The following is an 18659-nucleotide window of genomic DNA, read 5'->3' on the forward strand; positions in this document are numbered from 1 at the left end:
AAAATAAAAGTAAATTAAAAATTCAAAATATATATTTTTTCAATTCCTCCAATTCAAAAATCTTTTTTTTTTAATTTCCATCCTAAGATTAAAATATTCTCCTAATTATTTTTCATTTTTTTCGTCGTATTTTTAGTGCATCTTCAATTCCATATTTAGATCGATAGCCAAATTGTCTAAAGTGGCTTGCAAAGATTTACAGTTTTTTTCACAGTTCTTGAGAAACTGAATCTCAAAATCTCTTTTTTGTTAAAATCAATTACTAAACTGCGAGCTATTCATTCAATTTCTTTTCATCCTTTCTATTTAACATAATGAACTTCCTGAAAATGTTGTAAATTTTACCCCTATCAAGGAAATAAAATTATTCCTGTATCATCTTTACTAAAGGCTTATAATACCGGCATTAAAACGTTTAAATGATTCTTTTTACTTCTGATTTGATTAAAAACATCTTCAGCTTTGTTCTTAAGGCAGATAACAATTACAGTTCCTAGGTTTATTTTCATTTCTGTTGCATAATCCAACCGCTTTTTTCGAAAAAATCAACCTTTGCAAAATTGTCTCTTGATTTTTAAACCAAGAAATTATGTCTTTAGAGAGTAACCAAATAAATTAAGATAAAAAAATTTAACCTTCAGTTTTAGCTGATAGTTAATTTTCTTTATTAAAATCAAATCAAGGACACAATGGACAAAAAACTGACGAGCAGAATTGTCTCAATCGGTTACACGTTGAACTTTCTTACAAAGAAAACCTTGATAGAAAAATAGTTTAATCAAAAAATTACCTTCTTCCAAATGCACATTGTTAAACAAAGTGACATTAACTAGCCCAATGAGTTTATAAAAACCGCATTACCCGCGGCAGATATTCAAATTAGTTATCATGTTCCAATATTTTATTTAAAGTCAGTTTTTTGGGCGCAACAAAGATTTTGCTCAAATGCGAAACAATCAAAAATTTTCGATTTCAGACAATTCTGACTCCTATATTTCTTACAAAATTTTGTTTTGAATTAGAAGTTTCTGTTCGTTTTGAGGATTTTTGATGTTCGAAAGGAATGTTTGAAAAATTAATTTTTACTTAGTTTGCCGAAATTTACCTATTTTTAACCAGCAAGTGACAGCTACAAAATGTACCCGCCTTGAATTTCCACATTTTTACGCTTGAAATCCTGGAATTTCACAACAACCTGTTAGCTTATTTTGTTTTTATTTATTCTGTTTGATCCCTTGTCTTCAATAAACAATTAAACTAGTTATAAGCAAGGCAATATAACGTGTATAAAACTTCAGGTCTTGAAAAGTTATAACACTGGCGAGTTGCCTTTGAAGTCCAATAAAAAATACTAAATCCCAGTCAGTTGTAGTTATTATATAATAGCGGGAGATTTCGAAATTTCTTCGTCGCAAATTTTCTACGAGTTGACCACGATTAGATTCTTTCGAAAAGTGGTTTTTATTTTTTTTGGCTTTGGGAATTATCAAATTTCTTGAAATAGCATCAATTTTGTCCTTATCGACTCTGCTAGTTATGAACCCTTGTTTTAACTTTATTTACCAATAACAAAAAAACTTGACCTGACTTGTACTTCAAACTTACTTAACCATCAAACCTTATTCGACACTTAAACTCACCTGCGATTTAACCCTTATGACATTGACCTTTCTGACTTTTGTTTGACCTTCCGAATCTTCAATTTTCGCCGTTGACCTTCCGAATCTTCAATTTTCGCCGTTGACCTTCCGAATCTTCAATTTTCGCCGTTGACCTTGAACTGTGAAAAAAATATTTGTGACCTTTGTTACCTTTAAAGTTCTAATTTTTAAATATTCTCCGAACATTCCCCGTTTGACATCAAGAGCAGTTGACCTTAAACTGTTGTGAAGTTGACCTTGAACTATTGTTTGTTAAACCTTGGACCTTCGAACAGGTCTTTCGCTGTTTCAAGTTCAAAGCAGTTGACCTTGAACTAGTATTATGGACTTAGTTTACAGACTGAACATCTTCAGGCGAAACCGGAGGAAAAACCAGCAGGCCAGGAGCAGCAGAGAAGAAGTGCCTAAACTTGCATCGTCCCCACTCAACGAAAAAATTAAAAAAGAGTAAGTCTCGTATTTTAGCTCATTTTTTTCAAATTTCAGATTTCTAAACAAATCGCATGGACTTAAAATAGATATTATATTATTTCTAAGTTATTAACAGAGTTAGAATAAATTCGAATTGATTGAACGAATTTTACTAAGAAAAGAAGAATAGACCAAATTTCAATTAATGTTGTTTCAACTTCTAACTGCATTCAAAAATGTTACAACATCTAGTTTTCAACCAAGAAATATGCGCAAAAAAGCACGTTTTAATAGTTTTCGCAACAACTACATAAAATATTGGACCGAAACTCTGATGTGTTGCCGATGAAAGTAATCAAAGCAATCGAAAATAATAAGAAAGATTTCGAGGAACAGTTCACGACAAGAACACTTAAGACAAAATTTGATCGACTGATTTTTCAAAAAAGAATTACGTCGCAAATGGCATAATTCCCAAATGGCATAATTTTCATGCTACAGTTGCATTAAAAAACCAAGAGAACACTTTTTTGTGAACGCTGCGAGTAAATTTGTCAAGTTGTCAGTTCAACTGTAGATTGACATTTTGCGGTTATTGATAAGCTTCTTGAGGTCAATTTTTCTGACAAATATGTCGCTCAAAATTTGTTTGAAGCCAATTAATTTCAAATCTTCTTCACATGTTTTCGTTCCTGACAAAATGTTAGAATTAGAAATTGATAGAAAACGGTTGAATTACTTGACATTTATGCCATTTGGGAACTTGGGAAGTATGCCATTTAGGAAATAACCCACAAAACAACTAGTTCAATTTTATCGGCCATTTGTCGAAAATTTAACTCGTCGTTGTATATAATTGATGAGAAAACGAAAAAAAAACGTGCAAATTATTTGTTTCCTGTTCTGCCTAAATGAACCTTGTCTGGCTTAATTGCTCATTGAATCTAGTAATAGTCCCGGAATTCAGAAAATAATTCTATAATTTGAAAGACTCTTTCGAAATTCAGAGCAATGTCAAAAATTGGTCGTTGCAGAATAACTTCAAGTTGCAATGTTGTGAATTTCATTGCAAATTCGAAATTTTAACTAAGTTTTAACATAAGTTCAATGTTTTAACCCTTAGTTGTATCAGCATTTATAATAAAAATTAAAAAAGATTGGGCCAAGTGGATTCGATTGGATATTGTGCTTCAGTTGTTTCAGAGAGGTCTGAATTAGACATTTTGTGTACAATGGCGATCTTCCAAATTAGCTTCTTTTAATTTAAATGTCTAAATATAAATACAAGAAGAGCCAGTGGATTTTAAAGTAGCGCAGAATTTTGCAATCACACTGATTAAAAAAAACAGGTATATATATTAAAAAAACAGATACAGAAATTAATGAAAATATATGGAAAATTATATAATTATTCGAGTTTTAAAATTTTTTCTGATTTTCCTATTATTTAACGCGACTGAATTAGATGAAAAATAACAAGAAAGAAAGATAACCCTGGCTAGAATAAGTTTAATTTTCAGTTGTTAGCTAACATTAAAAATTGAGAAGGGGTTTGTGGCTATAGTCGGGACCAAAATTTGGACCTCTGTTGTAACTTGCACCTACGTTGAATATGGACCTACGCTATAAATAATTTAACATACCTTATTCAAATTCGAGTAAACTTAATTTTAAATCTGAGGTGATATAAAACCAACTTTGAAAAAAATAAGCTCTCAACTACTGGTGAGATTATCTGAGACATTATCTAATAGTTTCACAAGTTATCAGACAACCGCTTTGTTTTTTGATTGTGCAGTCTTTGAAAACTGATGGCAAAGAGCGAAAAGTTTTTTTTTCAAAAAGTAAATGCGGATTTTAATTTGCGAGAAAAATTTTATCACAACATCGCATAGAACCAATGAAATTTGCTTAAAACTGATTATCATTGTTGAAACTATCGAAAAAAGTTGCTGATCATCGGAACATTTCACACGATTTCCAATCTCAGCATACAGAAAGTCATGATAAGCGACAGGTTTCTTTCAAAATAATTGTTCATGCGTTTGCTAAATTGTGCCAAGGAATTTGTTTTAGTTTCCATAAAATAACCGCGCGCGTAGAAAGTTTATCGAAAATTAAGTCGGACTGTTCCGCCAAAAGTTAGTATTTGTTTAACAAAAATCGCCTTCCCCAATTCTACTTAAATTAATTAGCGCAATTTTTTTTGGATTGTTAGAAACAAATGGCAGTCGGCCAATACCAATTTGATAAAAATTGCAAAAAAAAAATATTTTTAGCGCAAATCTCGATGTTTTCACTTTCAGTTGAAAAAGTATAGATTGGAGCCAATTCAAAACAACATTTAAAGTATTGATTATGTGCCTTGATATTTATTATTGTATTTGATTTAAACTAACCAATCATGATCCCTTACTAAAACTTATGATTATTTGTAAAACTGAAACTATTCATAGTTTCAGCCAGAAAAAATATAATACAGCTCAAAAGTCAGTTGCCTCTTTCTCTCCAGAAATCAATTGCCTCTGTCTCGCAATTAAACCAGTTTATAATTAATCTATTGAGAATAGGAAATATAATAATTAAGAATAGGATCGGTATTAGGCTAAGAAATTGCACGAATCTAGCCGGCCCAAAATAAAATAGCGTGACGAGCAGACGGTGTACTCTATGCAAAATTAATCTATGAGAAAGCCACCCGGATCTAAGCTCAAGATTGAACTAGTTTGCATTTTTTTCTACAAAATTAGCACCCAAACTGTTTTAAAAAGTAAATAAAAATTCCATTAAGTTTTTAGAAAAAAAATCAGCTCTTTTTTTAAGCAGTTCGGTTTTTGCTTAAAAAATGACATAAATGCTTCATAATTTATTCTAATAGACCCCTAAATACCCGGTAAACGACCATTGAACATTAATACCCGGTCAAAAAACTTAACATGTTTTTCCAATAGGGGAATCTAGAAAAAAATGCTTTCCATTTATGAAATTTGTTGAACAATCTTTTTTTTTTCTATGCAAACAAAAGCTGCGAAATAATCCTGTAGCAGTTTTTCATGTAGTTTCAAACAAATTTTCAGCATTTGTGTGATGGAAATCTTTTTTTGTCAAAAACTTAATTTTTTTGTTCATAAAAAATTGATTGTTATACAATTTTTTTTATGAGAACTGTATTTATTGAGAGTTTTAAAATAAAGAGTGTTTCCTTCTGATTTTAGTCGCTAAACCCATTTTAAGACACAGAGGTGACAGGTGCTTTGCATCACTCGCAAAACTTGCAAAAATATTTCTGAAATTTTTGAATTTTTATGTTTCGGTCTTAGATAAAGGTAAATAGAAATAGAAGTAGAATTTTATAGGTAATAGAAATTTTATAGCCATATACAAAAAAAAAACACTTTTCTTTTTCACATTATTCTGTGCAATTCTACACAATAATCAATTTAGTCTGCAGTTTAATCTATTAATTTTTGATCTTAAAAAACTTTCAATTTTGTGTTTTGGGGCAAAACACAAATATAACAAAGAGAAACAGACAACAAAATTGTCTCAATCTAAAAAAAATTTTATCCTACAATTCTATCAATGGAAAAAGAGCTAGTCATGCAGTTTCGTCAATGGAGTCTAGCCATAAAATCCCATTAATGGAAAAAACGCTGGTCACGCAACTTTCAAACAGTTTATGTCTTATGTGGAACAGTCTGGATTTGCATGTCAATCCTTTTTTTCATTTAATGAGTTTTGTAACCGAAACTAAAAAGTTTTAACCCTCAACCATGATTCCACAAAAATCGCTTGAGTAAAAAAAATCAGTTTAATTTTGTAACTTTTCCAGGGTGACCTCCATACACCAAAAATGCTAATCATACAATTCCATACATCAGGTCTAAGGAGAAATGCTTATCATACATTTTTCGTGAATTTTCGAAAAACCAATTGAAACAGAGTGATAAGTGAATGGCCAGGACGTGGCGTATAATTCATTTAACAGGAAGAATACGCTTTCGGGCGCGGATCTAGGAATTTCTCGAAGGGGGGGTTTTCAAAATAATTTTGAAATTTTTGTCGACTTTTTTTAGTTCGACCAAATTGATTTTCTGAGCTCTCCCAAACCATTATAAAAACCCTAATTTGACGAAATTTTTTGCGCCGCAGGTTAATTTTTTGAAAAAAAAAATGCCAAAGAAAGGCGTTTTAAGGCACTTTTTGGAAATTTTCGACCGAAAAATTGTGTTTTTTCGGCGCGCGCTCCCCCTCAAAATTAGTGTAGATTGGCGCCAAAGAGGCCCTTAGAAAAGTTTTAAGGTTAGTCAGCCAAAAATGGATATCACAAGATAGTACAAAGGAGGGACAATTTGGGTCGGCAGAGGGTCGAATCCCTGAAAAAAGAACGTCCACCTCCCCCCAACCGCCCCCCCCCCTACATCCGCTTCTGCATGCGTTTAATATGATATTAGCAGTTAGGTTAGGAGCTCACTTTTAACGCTCTCAAAATAAAACAAAAATTTTTTGATATTTTTTTTGTTCCGCCCACAGAAAATGGGTAGTCGGAAAATTCGGTGCTGCTTGACAACTTGCTATCATTTGCTCTTATTCTTTTACTTAAATTCCCCGGAAAGCCGAAATAAATATGAGATCAATTTTATTCATCTGAGAAAAAGCAAATCTCATTCAAAGAGAAGATCACGGCAATTTCTTCTCAGTTCGTGGTTTTAAGATGACCTTTCTTTTGAGGAGCAAACAAAGTCGTTTCGTCCAATAATCCTATTCATTTCAAAACTACAATCATTTACAACAAGTCTTTTGTTTAGATTGCAATTTTCAGCAGGTGCATATTTTAAAGGCGCGTTTTTATACCGACAGTTTTATTGAAGGAAGAATTGAACTAAAGTAGCCACCGCCTGTTGGAATCCTGATTTAATTTCTCTCTCCTGGTAATTTTGATTCACTTGGTTGCTTTGAGGTCAAGCAAAACAAATAAGTCGTTCGTCATGTTAATCTTGTACCTAGAAATGCATTTCAAAAGCTTTTTTTTCTGCTTGAAAACACAACTACCCGGCTCTAAAACAATATTTGCTCTGAAAATAGCATTCAAACAATTCCAATATTTTCGCCCATGAAAAAAAAACATGTCAAGTTTTTCTAGTGAAATAGAATAGCGTCGACCTTTTTTTCAAAATGATCGTTTTATGTCCACAGAAGCAAGACGCGAACTTGATTTCGAAAACTTTTTAAGCTAACCTAAATTTACTCATTTAGGATTGGGCAAACACGAGTTGTTAGAGTTTTTGAAATAGTTTCGTTGCTTCCATGGTGTGGTATTGCGGTTGCATTAACCTTGAACTTAGTTATATTGTTGTATTGTTTCATATTGCCAAGGCCATTTGCGCCGATCTAAAAAAAGACTGTGCATACAGTCAGTGGTAACCATATAGAGCTATGGACTAGGCCAATAGTTCTGAGCCTGAGAAAATAAGAAACGAAAAAGTATCTGAATTAACTTCTTGAAGTCTTTGTTAGTTTTAATTCATCATCTAAGAGAAGTTCATTAAATTAATAATGCATAAATGTCTATTTTTGAAACTGATTTTCCAGCTGGATTGTTTTGGTAACGAGCAGGGGTTGCGTTGAGGATTCAGTGGACCGAGCGAAAAAAAATGCTTCAAACCACCGACCCTCACAACGGTATCAACTGATGTCAGTGGACTATTAAAATTGAACCTTTATCTAATTTGCAGGCCGAAGCTGCCAGAAAAAAGTTTCCCTAATTGTTTATTTAGATATTTTTTGTAAGCTTTTTGTGGCAAAATAAACAATTAAATTGATTTCACTTGTTGAAACTAGAAGAAAAAAACAGACCTGCTGGCAAAAAAAAACAATATATATATCCAGCAGGTCTGTTTTTTTCTTCTAGTTTCAACAAGTGAAATCAATTCCACACAAAACATTTCAATTTCAAAAAAGGTTTTAAATTATTCGACAAAATGATAACAAAAAATGATGTCCAATTGCCAGTATTTTCTAGAGCAAAGTATAATGGGTTGACCCACATGGAAACAACTCCATACAAAAAAATTCTTATTGTTCTTGTGTTCATGACATACAGTTCTATGCATAGGTTCTATGGAAAAAAGCTATCATACATTTTCCAATTATCAAAACTTCAAATCTGAGGAAAGCTTTTCCTTTTTATACGCTACACTAGTTTTACGAACACAAACAAAAACAACTTTTTTCGGAAAATTTTCTCACATGCAAAATTTCGCTCAGAACTTAGGCCACTCACATTCTTTATACATAAAAGCATCAAGGGTCAAATGACAAACCACTAATCCCTGGGCAGTAGTTTGTCCAGATCCCTTCATCTCACGAAGCATAAAAATGTCACTGATATAAGAAAAAACTGCAGTTTTTTACAGAAAAAAATCGAAACATTCGAAGCTATTCGCACAGCAATGGGCTATACTTTTTATTAGTTTTATTAGTTTGTAATGTATTGCTGTTTTGCAAAATCAAACGTAGATATTTTGCATGCGTATCAATGGGACATTAAAACAGTGGCAAAAAATTGTTCAAAAATGCTGAAAATGAAATGTTTTTCAATTGTGCACGGAAGTTTTGAAAATTAACTTTCTTTTTTTTTGTTCGTTTGTTTTTTTTGTATTTTCCTCAACATATATTTTTCTCAGCAGAAAAATTAATAGGAGACTTTGAGCTGTCTTTTTGAAAATGTTTTAAAATCAACTTGTCACCAATCGAAATATCAAAATAAGTTCAAACTGCATTAAGCATGCAGAGTTTTTGAAAAGTTTTGAGCAACTCGAAAAAAACTTTGTTCACTTAACAATATCCATCAAAACCGAGTGCAACTTCTTGCATGAAACAGCAGTTCCAGTTTAAAAAGATTTTTAAAATTTAAGGTTATTAAAATTTTGCTAACATATTTTTTTCAAATTGAAAAAATTTTAATTAAATTTTAGCCAGAAAAAAATCTTGAAATTATATCGAATTCTTTTCATGATAGAGACAAGAGACATACTAGCAAAATTTCGGACACATAAAAAAAAGAAAAAAAGAGCAAAGATTGGCACGTAATGATATAGTATTCAACAAAAAACTGAAACTTCATAAACGTTCGGAAAAAATTCTGTTTCTGTTTTAATCGTTTATTTAACTTTCCAATACTATTTTTTGGCTTTTTTGAACAAAAATCATTTTTTCGGCGTTCTTGAACAATTTTTTCCTACTGCACTTTTGAGCTGGTCGCTGTTAAGTGTCCCCCCACCCGCAACCTCCAGACACGTTCTGATTATCCCACTCCATGTTTGCCTATAGTGATGTTAAAAATACTTTTAGAAAATAAAAAAAAACTTTAAAGCTAACCAGACCCAACAAGGAATTTCAATGGTATCCTTTACTTTTTTCCCGGAACCCTTCGCTTTTAAAATGCGGAACTTTTCTGTTATTTCATCCGTTACCAAGCATCTATTTAAAATACTGTCGTCTCGATTGCCGTTTAAATAGATCTGAAGAGTTTTTCTCATGGAGAATGACATAAAATTTTCAAAAAAGCTATCAAAATCCGTTCAAATGGTCGTCATTTTTTAACTTTTAGTTTCCTCAAATTTTTTCAATTCAAAACTCTGATTAGTGAATTCTAATTTTCTGTTTTTTGGTCTTTTCTGCGGCGAGAAAGTCCCCCCCCCCCGTCTTGAATTTTAGGTTTCCGATTCTTTTTTGGTTTAAAAGTAAACTAATTCACCAATTTTTTGTTGTTGAACAAAATTATAAGAGGAAAAGAACACGTTTAGAAGTCGACTTTTATATTGAAGCGATAAACCATCTGCCGTATTTATTATAACGGTTGCGAAAAACGGATCAAAGAGCTCGCTTTAATTACAGAAATCACTTTAGTCTTTTTCCTGATCAAGTTACCTGTTACGTAATATTTGACCACAAATCAAACCGAAGGCTGATTAGGCCGAAAAAAAATCAGCATCTTTTAGATAACTATTGCAATTGTGACAAGTTGGCGAATTTATTGGCTTTTTTCCCGTACCCATTTCAATTTTTAATTTTTCACTGCGATTATTTAGAAGTTAAAAAGAGCCCAATATTTGACTATCTATGAAATCGGTTAGTAGTGAAGTCTGAGGTTGAAAAAGCAAGCGGCGCCTTTGGAAGTTATTGAAATAAAATCTTTCTTTTCAAAAAGGAATTGAAGTCGTAAAAATGAAGATGCATTCATTGTCTCTGAAAGGAGCTTTAAACCCTCTATTTTTATGTTTTATTCATGATATGATGAATGTGCAATCACTGTGATATGCTATAAAAAGTCACAACAAAACTCGAATTCTAACGCGACGCCATTTAAGTCATCGACATCACAAAAAATATAAGAAACAACAACAAAGAAAACAAAAAAGAAAACAAAAAAGTAAACAAAAAAGAAACAAAAAAAGTCACAGGCTTTGGAAAAAGTCACCATAAAGGGTTTCATAGTTGTAAAAAAGATGAGTATAATTAACCAGGTATGAAGTTAAGAGGTGATGTCTTATTATCGGTGAATTATACCCGAAGTGGTCTTCATCTGTAATCTTCTTTGAAGGGTATAAGAAACGAAAAAAAAAACACATGAAAGTTGATTATAAGATGGTGTCGTGTCTATTTTAGGATTTGGTTTATGGTCAGTTAATTAATCAATTTGGTTCATGAAAATATGACATGAATTGAACTTGAGGCTTTGCCTCACAATTTAAGGTTTTTGATGAAAACTGACAAAAACTGAGTTTTATTTATCTGTAAGTGACCCCCAAGTTCAATTTATTTTAGATTACCTAATAACTAAAATTGTATTGGAACACCATTTAGCTCGATGTTATGAGCTCTAATAAAGTGGCAGTTTTAAATGAGGATGTTGAATTAAGACGAAAACGAAATTACACAAAGAAAAGGGAGTAAAATTTGGACAAAAAAAATTGAAAACAAGATCCTTTAAAGAAACTCATTTTGAGTTCAAAAAATTAACAGTTAAACTATAGTTCTAATCAATGATTGCAATTTTTACGATACTAAGCTCAACAAATCTATAAGTCCCATACGAAATATAGCATTTTTATTGCCCTAACTAAACTCTTAGCCATTGAATGGCCATCACTGATAATTAGTTTTGACAGTGAACAAGATTCTATAGGGATAGCGAGCTGCTTAGATACCCACCTTAATAATCCGAGCTTTTAGCTTTTAAAACCACTGGATCTAATCGTCTTATTACATCATATGATCCACAGTGTTACTATGTGACGGTTACCTTCGGGGAAACCAGTTTTTCTTGAACATTCATCAGGGAAAATTGTAGTTTCCCTTTTTCAAGATACCACTAACACTCTAACACAGGAATGTTAACGACAAAAGTTTCTATCCGTAGACCTGAGACAGACCTTGATCACATAAGTTCATCGGTTTCCAAAGAGGCAACGGATCACAAAGAGGCAACTTCAACAACAAAAAAGAAGATCGACCGCCTAGTTTTATACTTGCTGACTCTCCAAGGTCTGCTTTTACCCCTCTAAGCACTGAACCATGCGTCTTGTGTTATCGGCAGTGTAGCCATGCGTTGTGTGACCATTGCGCCTTCATGATGAAGTACAAATAAGAGCTCAACAGTCGACCTGTCAGACACTGACCCTAGGATCCACTGAGGTAGATCAGAAATCCAAGGGCCCATCCTTGAAGGTTTTCACCACAATTGATTGTCACAATTAGTTTTTTGTTGTTAATTGGCAGCTTTAAGCTACAGTTATACATTGATATCAAACTAATTTTAGAGTTTCTTAGCAATTTTTTTTTACAAACCTCTGATCAAAAAGAACTATAAATTGGCAAAGATTTTCGAAAAGGAGGGTTTTTGCACCTAGAAAAAAAATATTTTTAGTACAAGCATTTTACCCATTTTTTTAAGTAAAAGTACTTGTGCACAGACTGACAGTTTTTTTACGCAGGATTTCAGCAAATTATTTCCATTAAAAAACTTCCGACTATGCACATCAGCTCTCAGGTTTACCGAAACGTATGGAGAAGTTGTCTTTTTAGAGGACATTTGTGTATAGTCTTACAGGCTAATTTCTGAGACACCTGTGAATGGACCTGAAGGTCCAATGGTGCTCTCCTAGGCAGTAAAAATTTTGGCGTGGTTTGTAAATTTATTAACTACCGACAAGGGATTTGCCTGAAAACAATTTAATATATTATTTTTATTTAAAAGTCTATTAAAAACTGGCAAACTGAGAATTAATTTATTATTTGAAACTAAAAAGTCAAAATGTAAAAACAAGGTGAGTGCTTCGATAATCTAGCAGAAATACCTGATTAATATAATTAATTCAAAATGTAACTTACAAATAAGAAAATCGAAACTAATGCACTTAGAAAAAGTATCCTTATTTGACATTTCTGAACGTACAAATTTTTTTTAAAGATCAATCATTTGACTACTGAAAGTTCTAAATGGAGAAGATTGTGCCAATTTTTCTCGAACAATTCCAAGGTAGATATTTTGCGTTTGCCAAAACAGTTTCATAGTAGAAATTTTGTGGTAATGCTTTTGTAAAGCAGCGATTTTTCATTATTTGCACTTCCGTGTCCGGCCAATTTAATTTAAAAAATTGATTTTTTTTTCAATTATAGACCCTTCAAAACTAAAAAGGCTTTGCTTGGCATGGAGGCTTCTAGTTTTTTGGCGGGGTACCTATTTTTCTTTGTATCACGTATTTTTATTTTTGCAGTGATTTTTTTCTTATATTTTTTAGCTAGCTTTCATTTTATGAAAACTCGTTAATTGATATTAGATATCTTTTCAAAGCCAAAATATTGTCAGCTCAACTATAGATCATTGCCAAAAAAAAATTAAAGCAGTTGTTTTTAGGTTTTGAAATGTTGAAATTTCCAGATGCATGGTTTTTATGGTCAGGTAATTCGAAATGAAATTGAATAAAAATTGTCAATAGAGTTGCTCAATTTTTTTCATCCATTGAAGTTAAATAAAACATCAGAAAACCTAAAAGTCACTCCTTACATGTTTTTCAATTGTTCATTTTTCTTCATCCATTTAAATTAAATAAAATAGAAAAACACAGAAAACGTAAAAGTCGATCCTTGCAAGTTTTTTGTTGTCGGTTCAGTCAACTAAAAGAACTAGAGTAAGAAATCATTCCACTGACAGACACATAAGAGATATATAGATGTTTTGTAACACACCTGAGTCCAGTTTTGTAACAGTCCATTAGAGCTTGAACTGACACATAAATCAGTTGTGAAATAGATAAAACTGACGGAATAGTTCAAAAAAGTCAGTTGCTTCAAATCCAAGAAACTAATAGTGTAGAAACGAGCAAAAGTGCAATGCATGTTTTTCATCCCGGCAATTTTATGTGCTTGAAAAAAAATTCCGAAGGGGAAAATGTCCCGGATTGACCTCAAAAAATGCTTGCCGACTATTTCCACACAAGAAAAATTGTTATCATACAATTTCCAAGATAGAATTTTCGGAACAATGTTTTAATCATTCAGTTTCCATATAAAAAAAAATCAATTAATCAAAACTGCCAGAAATTTTTTTAGTCAGTTTTTAGTCAAAATATCCCTTTATTGCTCGAATATTAATTTTTTTTCAAAAAAATGGCATAAAAAACTTCTTTTGAATTTGATTTTTTTTTGTAAAAAGTTTCGATCGACACGCCAAAAAAAGTACAAAGTAACCGTTTTGGCTACTAGTAACCAACCAATTATGACAAATACTCTTCCTTCAACCCAATTGAAACAATTTTTTAGACGGATTAAATTTTCGCTTACGCGTTAATCGCGCGAAATATATTGCGCGTTTTCTGTCCCAGAGTGGCCAAAATGGCAATCTTTAAACTTCCGTAACTTTCAGAAAAACGATCACAGGTGAAATATCCTTTGAAACTTAAGCTTAAGACAATAATACCTTTTGAAGGATATAAAAAAATTCTGTCAAAATAGCTAGTCAAAAAATCGAAATTTAACTGAAGAAAAAAGTCCACCCGAGCACAAAAGTTACGCTACTTCCGTTACGAAAGTCGGAACTATGACGACCAATTCATTTTTAATGAACAAGTTTATAAGAACAAGTTTATTTTATAAGTTTCATTTGAAATTATTAGTTATTCATGCTTCTTGCTGAAAATATTGATTGAGTCAGTGTGTTTGAAAACTCTTACAACTTTTAAAAGTTGTTCTTGAACACGAGCCGATGTGTTCATTTTCAGATATTTTTCGTTTTCAGTGCAAACTTAAGGTACCTCGAAGATAGCCAAAAAGGCCAAAAGTAGTATCAAATTTAACAAAAAATTTTGAAAAAGGAAACAAAAAAACTTCCAAAAAAGATTTGTTTCCATTTTCCTTGTTTTGCCAAAAGATGCCATATTCCTTGTTTTCTTTTTTTCAACTTTTTTTTGGCGGAATTGACTGTATAATTAATTTGTAAGTTTTTCTAAACGCAGTTCTGAACGTACAAAATTTTTTTAAATCAGTCAATTGCCAACTGAAATGTCTAAATTGAGAAGTTTGTGCCAAAATTGCTCGAACAATTCCAATGTAGACATATTGAATTAGCAAACACAATTTCAATGTAGACATGCAGGTCAATTTAATTTAAAAACTTGTTTTTTTTTTAATTGTAGACACTTCGAAACTAAAATTTCTTTGTTTGGCGTGTGGGCTACTAGTGTTTTCGTGGGGTACGTATTTTTCCTTAAATCACGTTTTTTTTTCATTTTTGAAGTGATTCATTTCTTTTTTTAAAAAGTTTAGTTAGCTTTTATTTCATGAAAACTCGTCAATTGATGTTAGATATCTTTGCAAAGCCAATATATTGACAGTTCAACTGCGTATCATTGTCAATTACAATGTAAGCATTCGTTTCTAAGTTGAAGTTTCCAGATGCATGGGTTTTCTATGGTCACGTAAAAATTGAAACGAAATCGAATAAAATTGTCAACAATTGTTCATTTTTCTTCATCCATTTAAATTAAATAAAATAGAAAAACACAGAAAACGTAAAAGTCGATCCTTGCAAGTTTTTTGTTGTCGGTTCAGTCAATTAAAAGAACTAGAGTAAGAAATCATTCCACAGACAGACACATAAGAGATATATAGATGTTTTGTAACACACCTGAGTCCAGTTTCGTATCATTCAATGATAGTTAAACTAACAAATAAATCAGTTGAGAGATAATTCAAACTGACAAAATAGTTCAAAAATTCAGTTGCTTCAAAATAAAATACTATTAGTGTAGAAACGAGCTAAAGCGCAATGTATGATTTTATCCGGGAAGTTTCATGCGCTTGAAAAATTTCAAAGGGGGTCAAATGTCAAAGGTCGAATTCTATACAAGAAAAATTGGTATCATACAATTTCAAAGATGGAAGTTTTGGAAAAATGTTTTTAGCTCACAGTTTCTATATACGAAAAAAAAAAATCAATCAAAACTGCCAGAAATTTTTTTATTCAGTTTTTAGTCAAACTATCCCTCTAATGCTAATTTTTTTTTATCAAAACTTGAATCTTTTAACGAGTAAGATATACTTTCCTTTCCTTTTGAATGTTGTTTTTTTTTCATCACAACTTGTCAAGAAAAATCAGGGCACAATTCTCGACGAGTAAAATGTGTGACTAAAAAAACTTCTAGCCAAATCCAAAAGCTTAAAGTTTTCATTCATAGTTCTGAGTATACTATGGAATATTATCTCACATTACTACTACTCAAATGCGAGTATCTGTGAGACTTATTCTCTTACTTCAGGGGATTTTTGGAAAACGTGTTTTTGGACAAAACACAAAAATAAGCAAGAAAACTCGAACATATAAATTTTTTGATTTATGGAAAATGCTTATCATATAATTTTCCAAATGAAAAAAAAAGCTTTTTCACATTTTTTTTTCACATTTTTTTTCACATTTTTCTGTTTTTGATGAGATTGTAAAAGATCTTGTGGTACGTCTTTGGTCAACCCGGGGTAGTGCTATTTGAAGTTTGTAGTCCTGATACAGATGTTTAAAATATCTTTGAGAAAGATTTATTTCAAAGTCAAGAAAAAATATTTGAAAAATTTGCTGTTCAGACTTATTGATTCATTTTATAGAAAAGCGGGTGAGATCTAATTTTTAATTTTACAAAAAAACTGTTTTTACAAAATTCATTCAGAATCACTTACAAATCTGCAGAACAACCGTTGCACCCAATGAATTGTAGTTAAAATAAGACTGCTTGTATCAGGTCAAAAACTTAGATGTTTCGAATAATAAAAGAAACGATGGAGTAGTGTTCACTTTTAACAAAAAATATTTTTAAAAAGATTTTTCTTCTTCCAAATCATCCCTCACTCGCTGTTTGAAGTACAAAGTGATATAATTCACATATAGCAAAGTATTAAATTCACCGGAAAGCATGCCTAAACGATTTATAAAACTGATTAAATCTCCGCTTACGCGTTAATAGCACGAAATTTATCCCGCGTTAATTGTCCCAAATTGGCAAATTTTAAACACTCATAATTTTAAGAAAAAAATCACAGCTACAATTCTTTCAAATTTGAGCTCAGTACAACAATACATTTCAAATGATATAAAAAGTAACCGTAAAATCTTGCTAGTTTAAAAGTCGAAGTTTGTCTGGAGAACAAAATACCACCCCGAGCAGAATTATTCAGTCACTTTCTTCGAAGTTAGTCGGAACAAAAATTAAAAATTTAGGTTGTAATCATTTCAAGTAACTCGCTAATTATCTGACTTCTATATTTCTCAGTGAATCATTTAAAATATTGTCGGAGTCGAGATACAAGTGTGTTTTAGTTTTTTTCTTCTTTTTTCTTTTTGTTTTCCACGCAAAATCAGGTAGCAAAACGATCATTGGACTGGGTTGAGTGATATATCATAATGAAGCTCTCTGAGTCTTGATTCAAACGACCTTAAAAATTAAAACAAAAAAATTCCAGGTTTGAAATTTTTGATTTTTTTGTCTTAATTCGAGCGATTAAAACGAGTAAAGCGAGCGAGCACGCTTTTTTATGCTTAACTAGGCCGTTTACAATAGCTAATTTATGCCTAAATGTCTTTTTAATCAAGTAAAATTAGTTTTTGGAGATTTTCAGTGTCTTCGAAAATTAAAAATTTTCAAAAACTGAAAAAATTTCTGCGAAAAATATTCGAAATATTGTTTTCAGTCATGATTTTTTTCTGTAGTCAGTTTTCTTCCAGGACTGTTTTCCTGTTTGCCTAAATTACTATGAATATCGAGTGTGCCTGACTTATAGTTTTAGGTCAGATCACTTTATCACACCACGCAGAAAAACTACAAAACTGGACTAACTTAAAAAAAGATTTTTTTTTTCAAGATTATGGTTGGAACATTCTGTGCGATTTGCACAGTAACGGGCTATTCTTGTTATACGTGTTTTTAGAGCATTTTAAACTTGATTACTAACATATTTTAGATCTTGTGACAACAATTAACAGAGGTGCAAAAGCGTATAAAGTATAGACGATGAGAAACCGCCTTTCAAACGAAATTCTGACTTAAAAAGCTGCATCGAGAAATTATTTGTTGGTTTTCCAGACGAAATAACTTGTTTTTTCTTAAATATATATTTATAATAACAATAATAAATGTGGTTTCTGCGCTTCGCATTTAAAGTTTTTACTTCTTGAACCGTTGGGTTATTGGTGAAATCCTTTATCTGTTCTTGAGAAAAGAGATACGAATCCCAAGCTAATCACAGCACCATGTATATGTGTGAGTTTAGAGCACCTCAAGCTTATCGCTATTTTCTGAAAAAAAAGTTAAAGTATGAAATAGAATGGACTTTTTTCTAGCTGTCTAAGGGCTATTAGTCTCGCTTGTGATGTATAAAACGAAGAAAAACTCGAACAGTTTTTTTAGCGCAGACCTGAAACTTGAGTTCAAATCAGAGCTCGTACTACCTACAGTCTATACTTTTCAAGGCAGGAAATTGAATATATGATACCGCAATCTGGAAGTCAAAACATTTTCACAAAGCGCTCTTATTCCAATAATTTCTTCCTTTCCACTTACAAGCTTAGCGTTTTCTTTCCTTTTAAATGGTGTTTTTAATAGTCTGGTTAGCAATAAAATCTAAAAACTAGCAATTAAAAATAAAACGACGGAATTAACAGCCTCATCTACTGCAAAATTTTTAACATGTTGTTTTTTTATATAAATCATTCGTATTCTTGGGTGTTTTCAATTCATTCATCGTTTTAGTAATAGACTAAAATTATTATTGAAAAAAAAATATGTAAAAATTATTTAAAAATTTTTCCACGGTGAAAAAAAACGTAATATCATTCCGCAGACCATAAAAGAAGCCCAAGTTAAGCTTTAAGTCCAAAAGCGAGGATTTTAATGGGCTTCTTTGAAAAATGTCCGGTAGCGATCTGCGATTTATACTTCAATCCGGTCAGATGTTTTTCATCACACCTCGAGAGCGGAACCCCCCGGGATTTGATTCCCGCACCAGACAAAAGGAAAGGTCCCCCTTTGGTACTATTTG

At 31.7% G+C, this 18659-nt stretch overlaps 1 protein-coding gene across 1 annotated transcript in view; it reads left to right on the forward strand.

Annotated features, from left to right (window-relative positions):
- Positions 1 to 1848: 1848 nt before the first annotated feature.
- LOC134855109 (uncharacterized) overlaps positions 1849 to 18659 on the forward strand; it is a 49145-nt gene continuing 32334 nt past the window's right edge. Inside the window, exon 1 of the mRNA XM_063871506.1 lies at positions 1849 to 2108. Coding sequence (XP_063727576.1) covers positions 1984 to 2108 — 125 coding nt within the window. The 5' untranslated portion in view covers positions 1849 to 1983. The remainder of the gene's footprint in view (positions 2109 to 18659) is intronic.

The sequence above is a fragment of the Symsagittifera roscoffensis genome, chromosome 10 (assembly GCF_963678635.1).
Source record: "Symsagittifera roscoffensis chromosome 10, txSymRosc1.1, whole genome shotgun sequence".
Classification (NCBI taxonomy): domain Eukaryota; kingdom Metazoa; phylum Xenacoelomorpha; order Acoela; family Convolutidae; genus Symsagittifera; species Symsagittifera roscoffensis.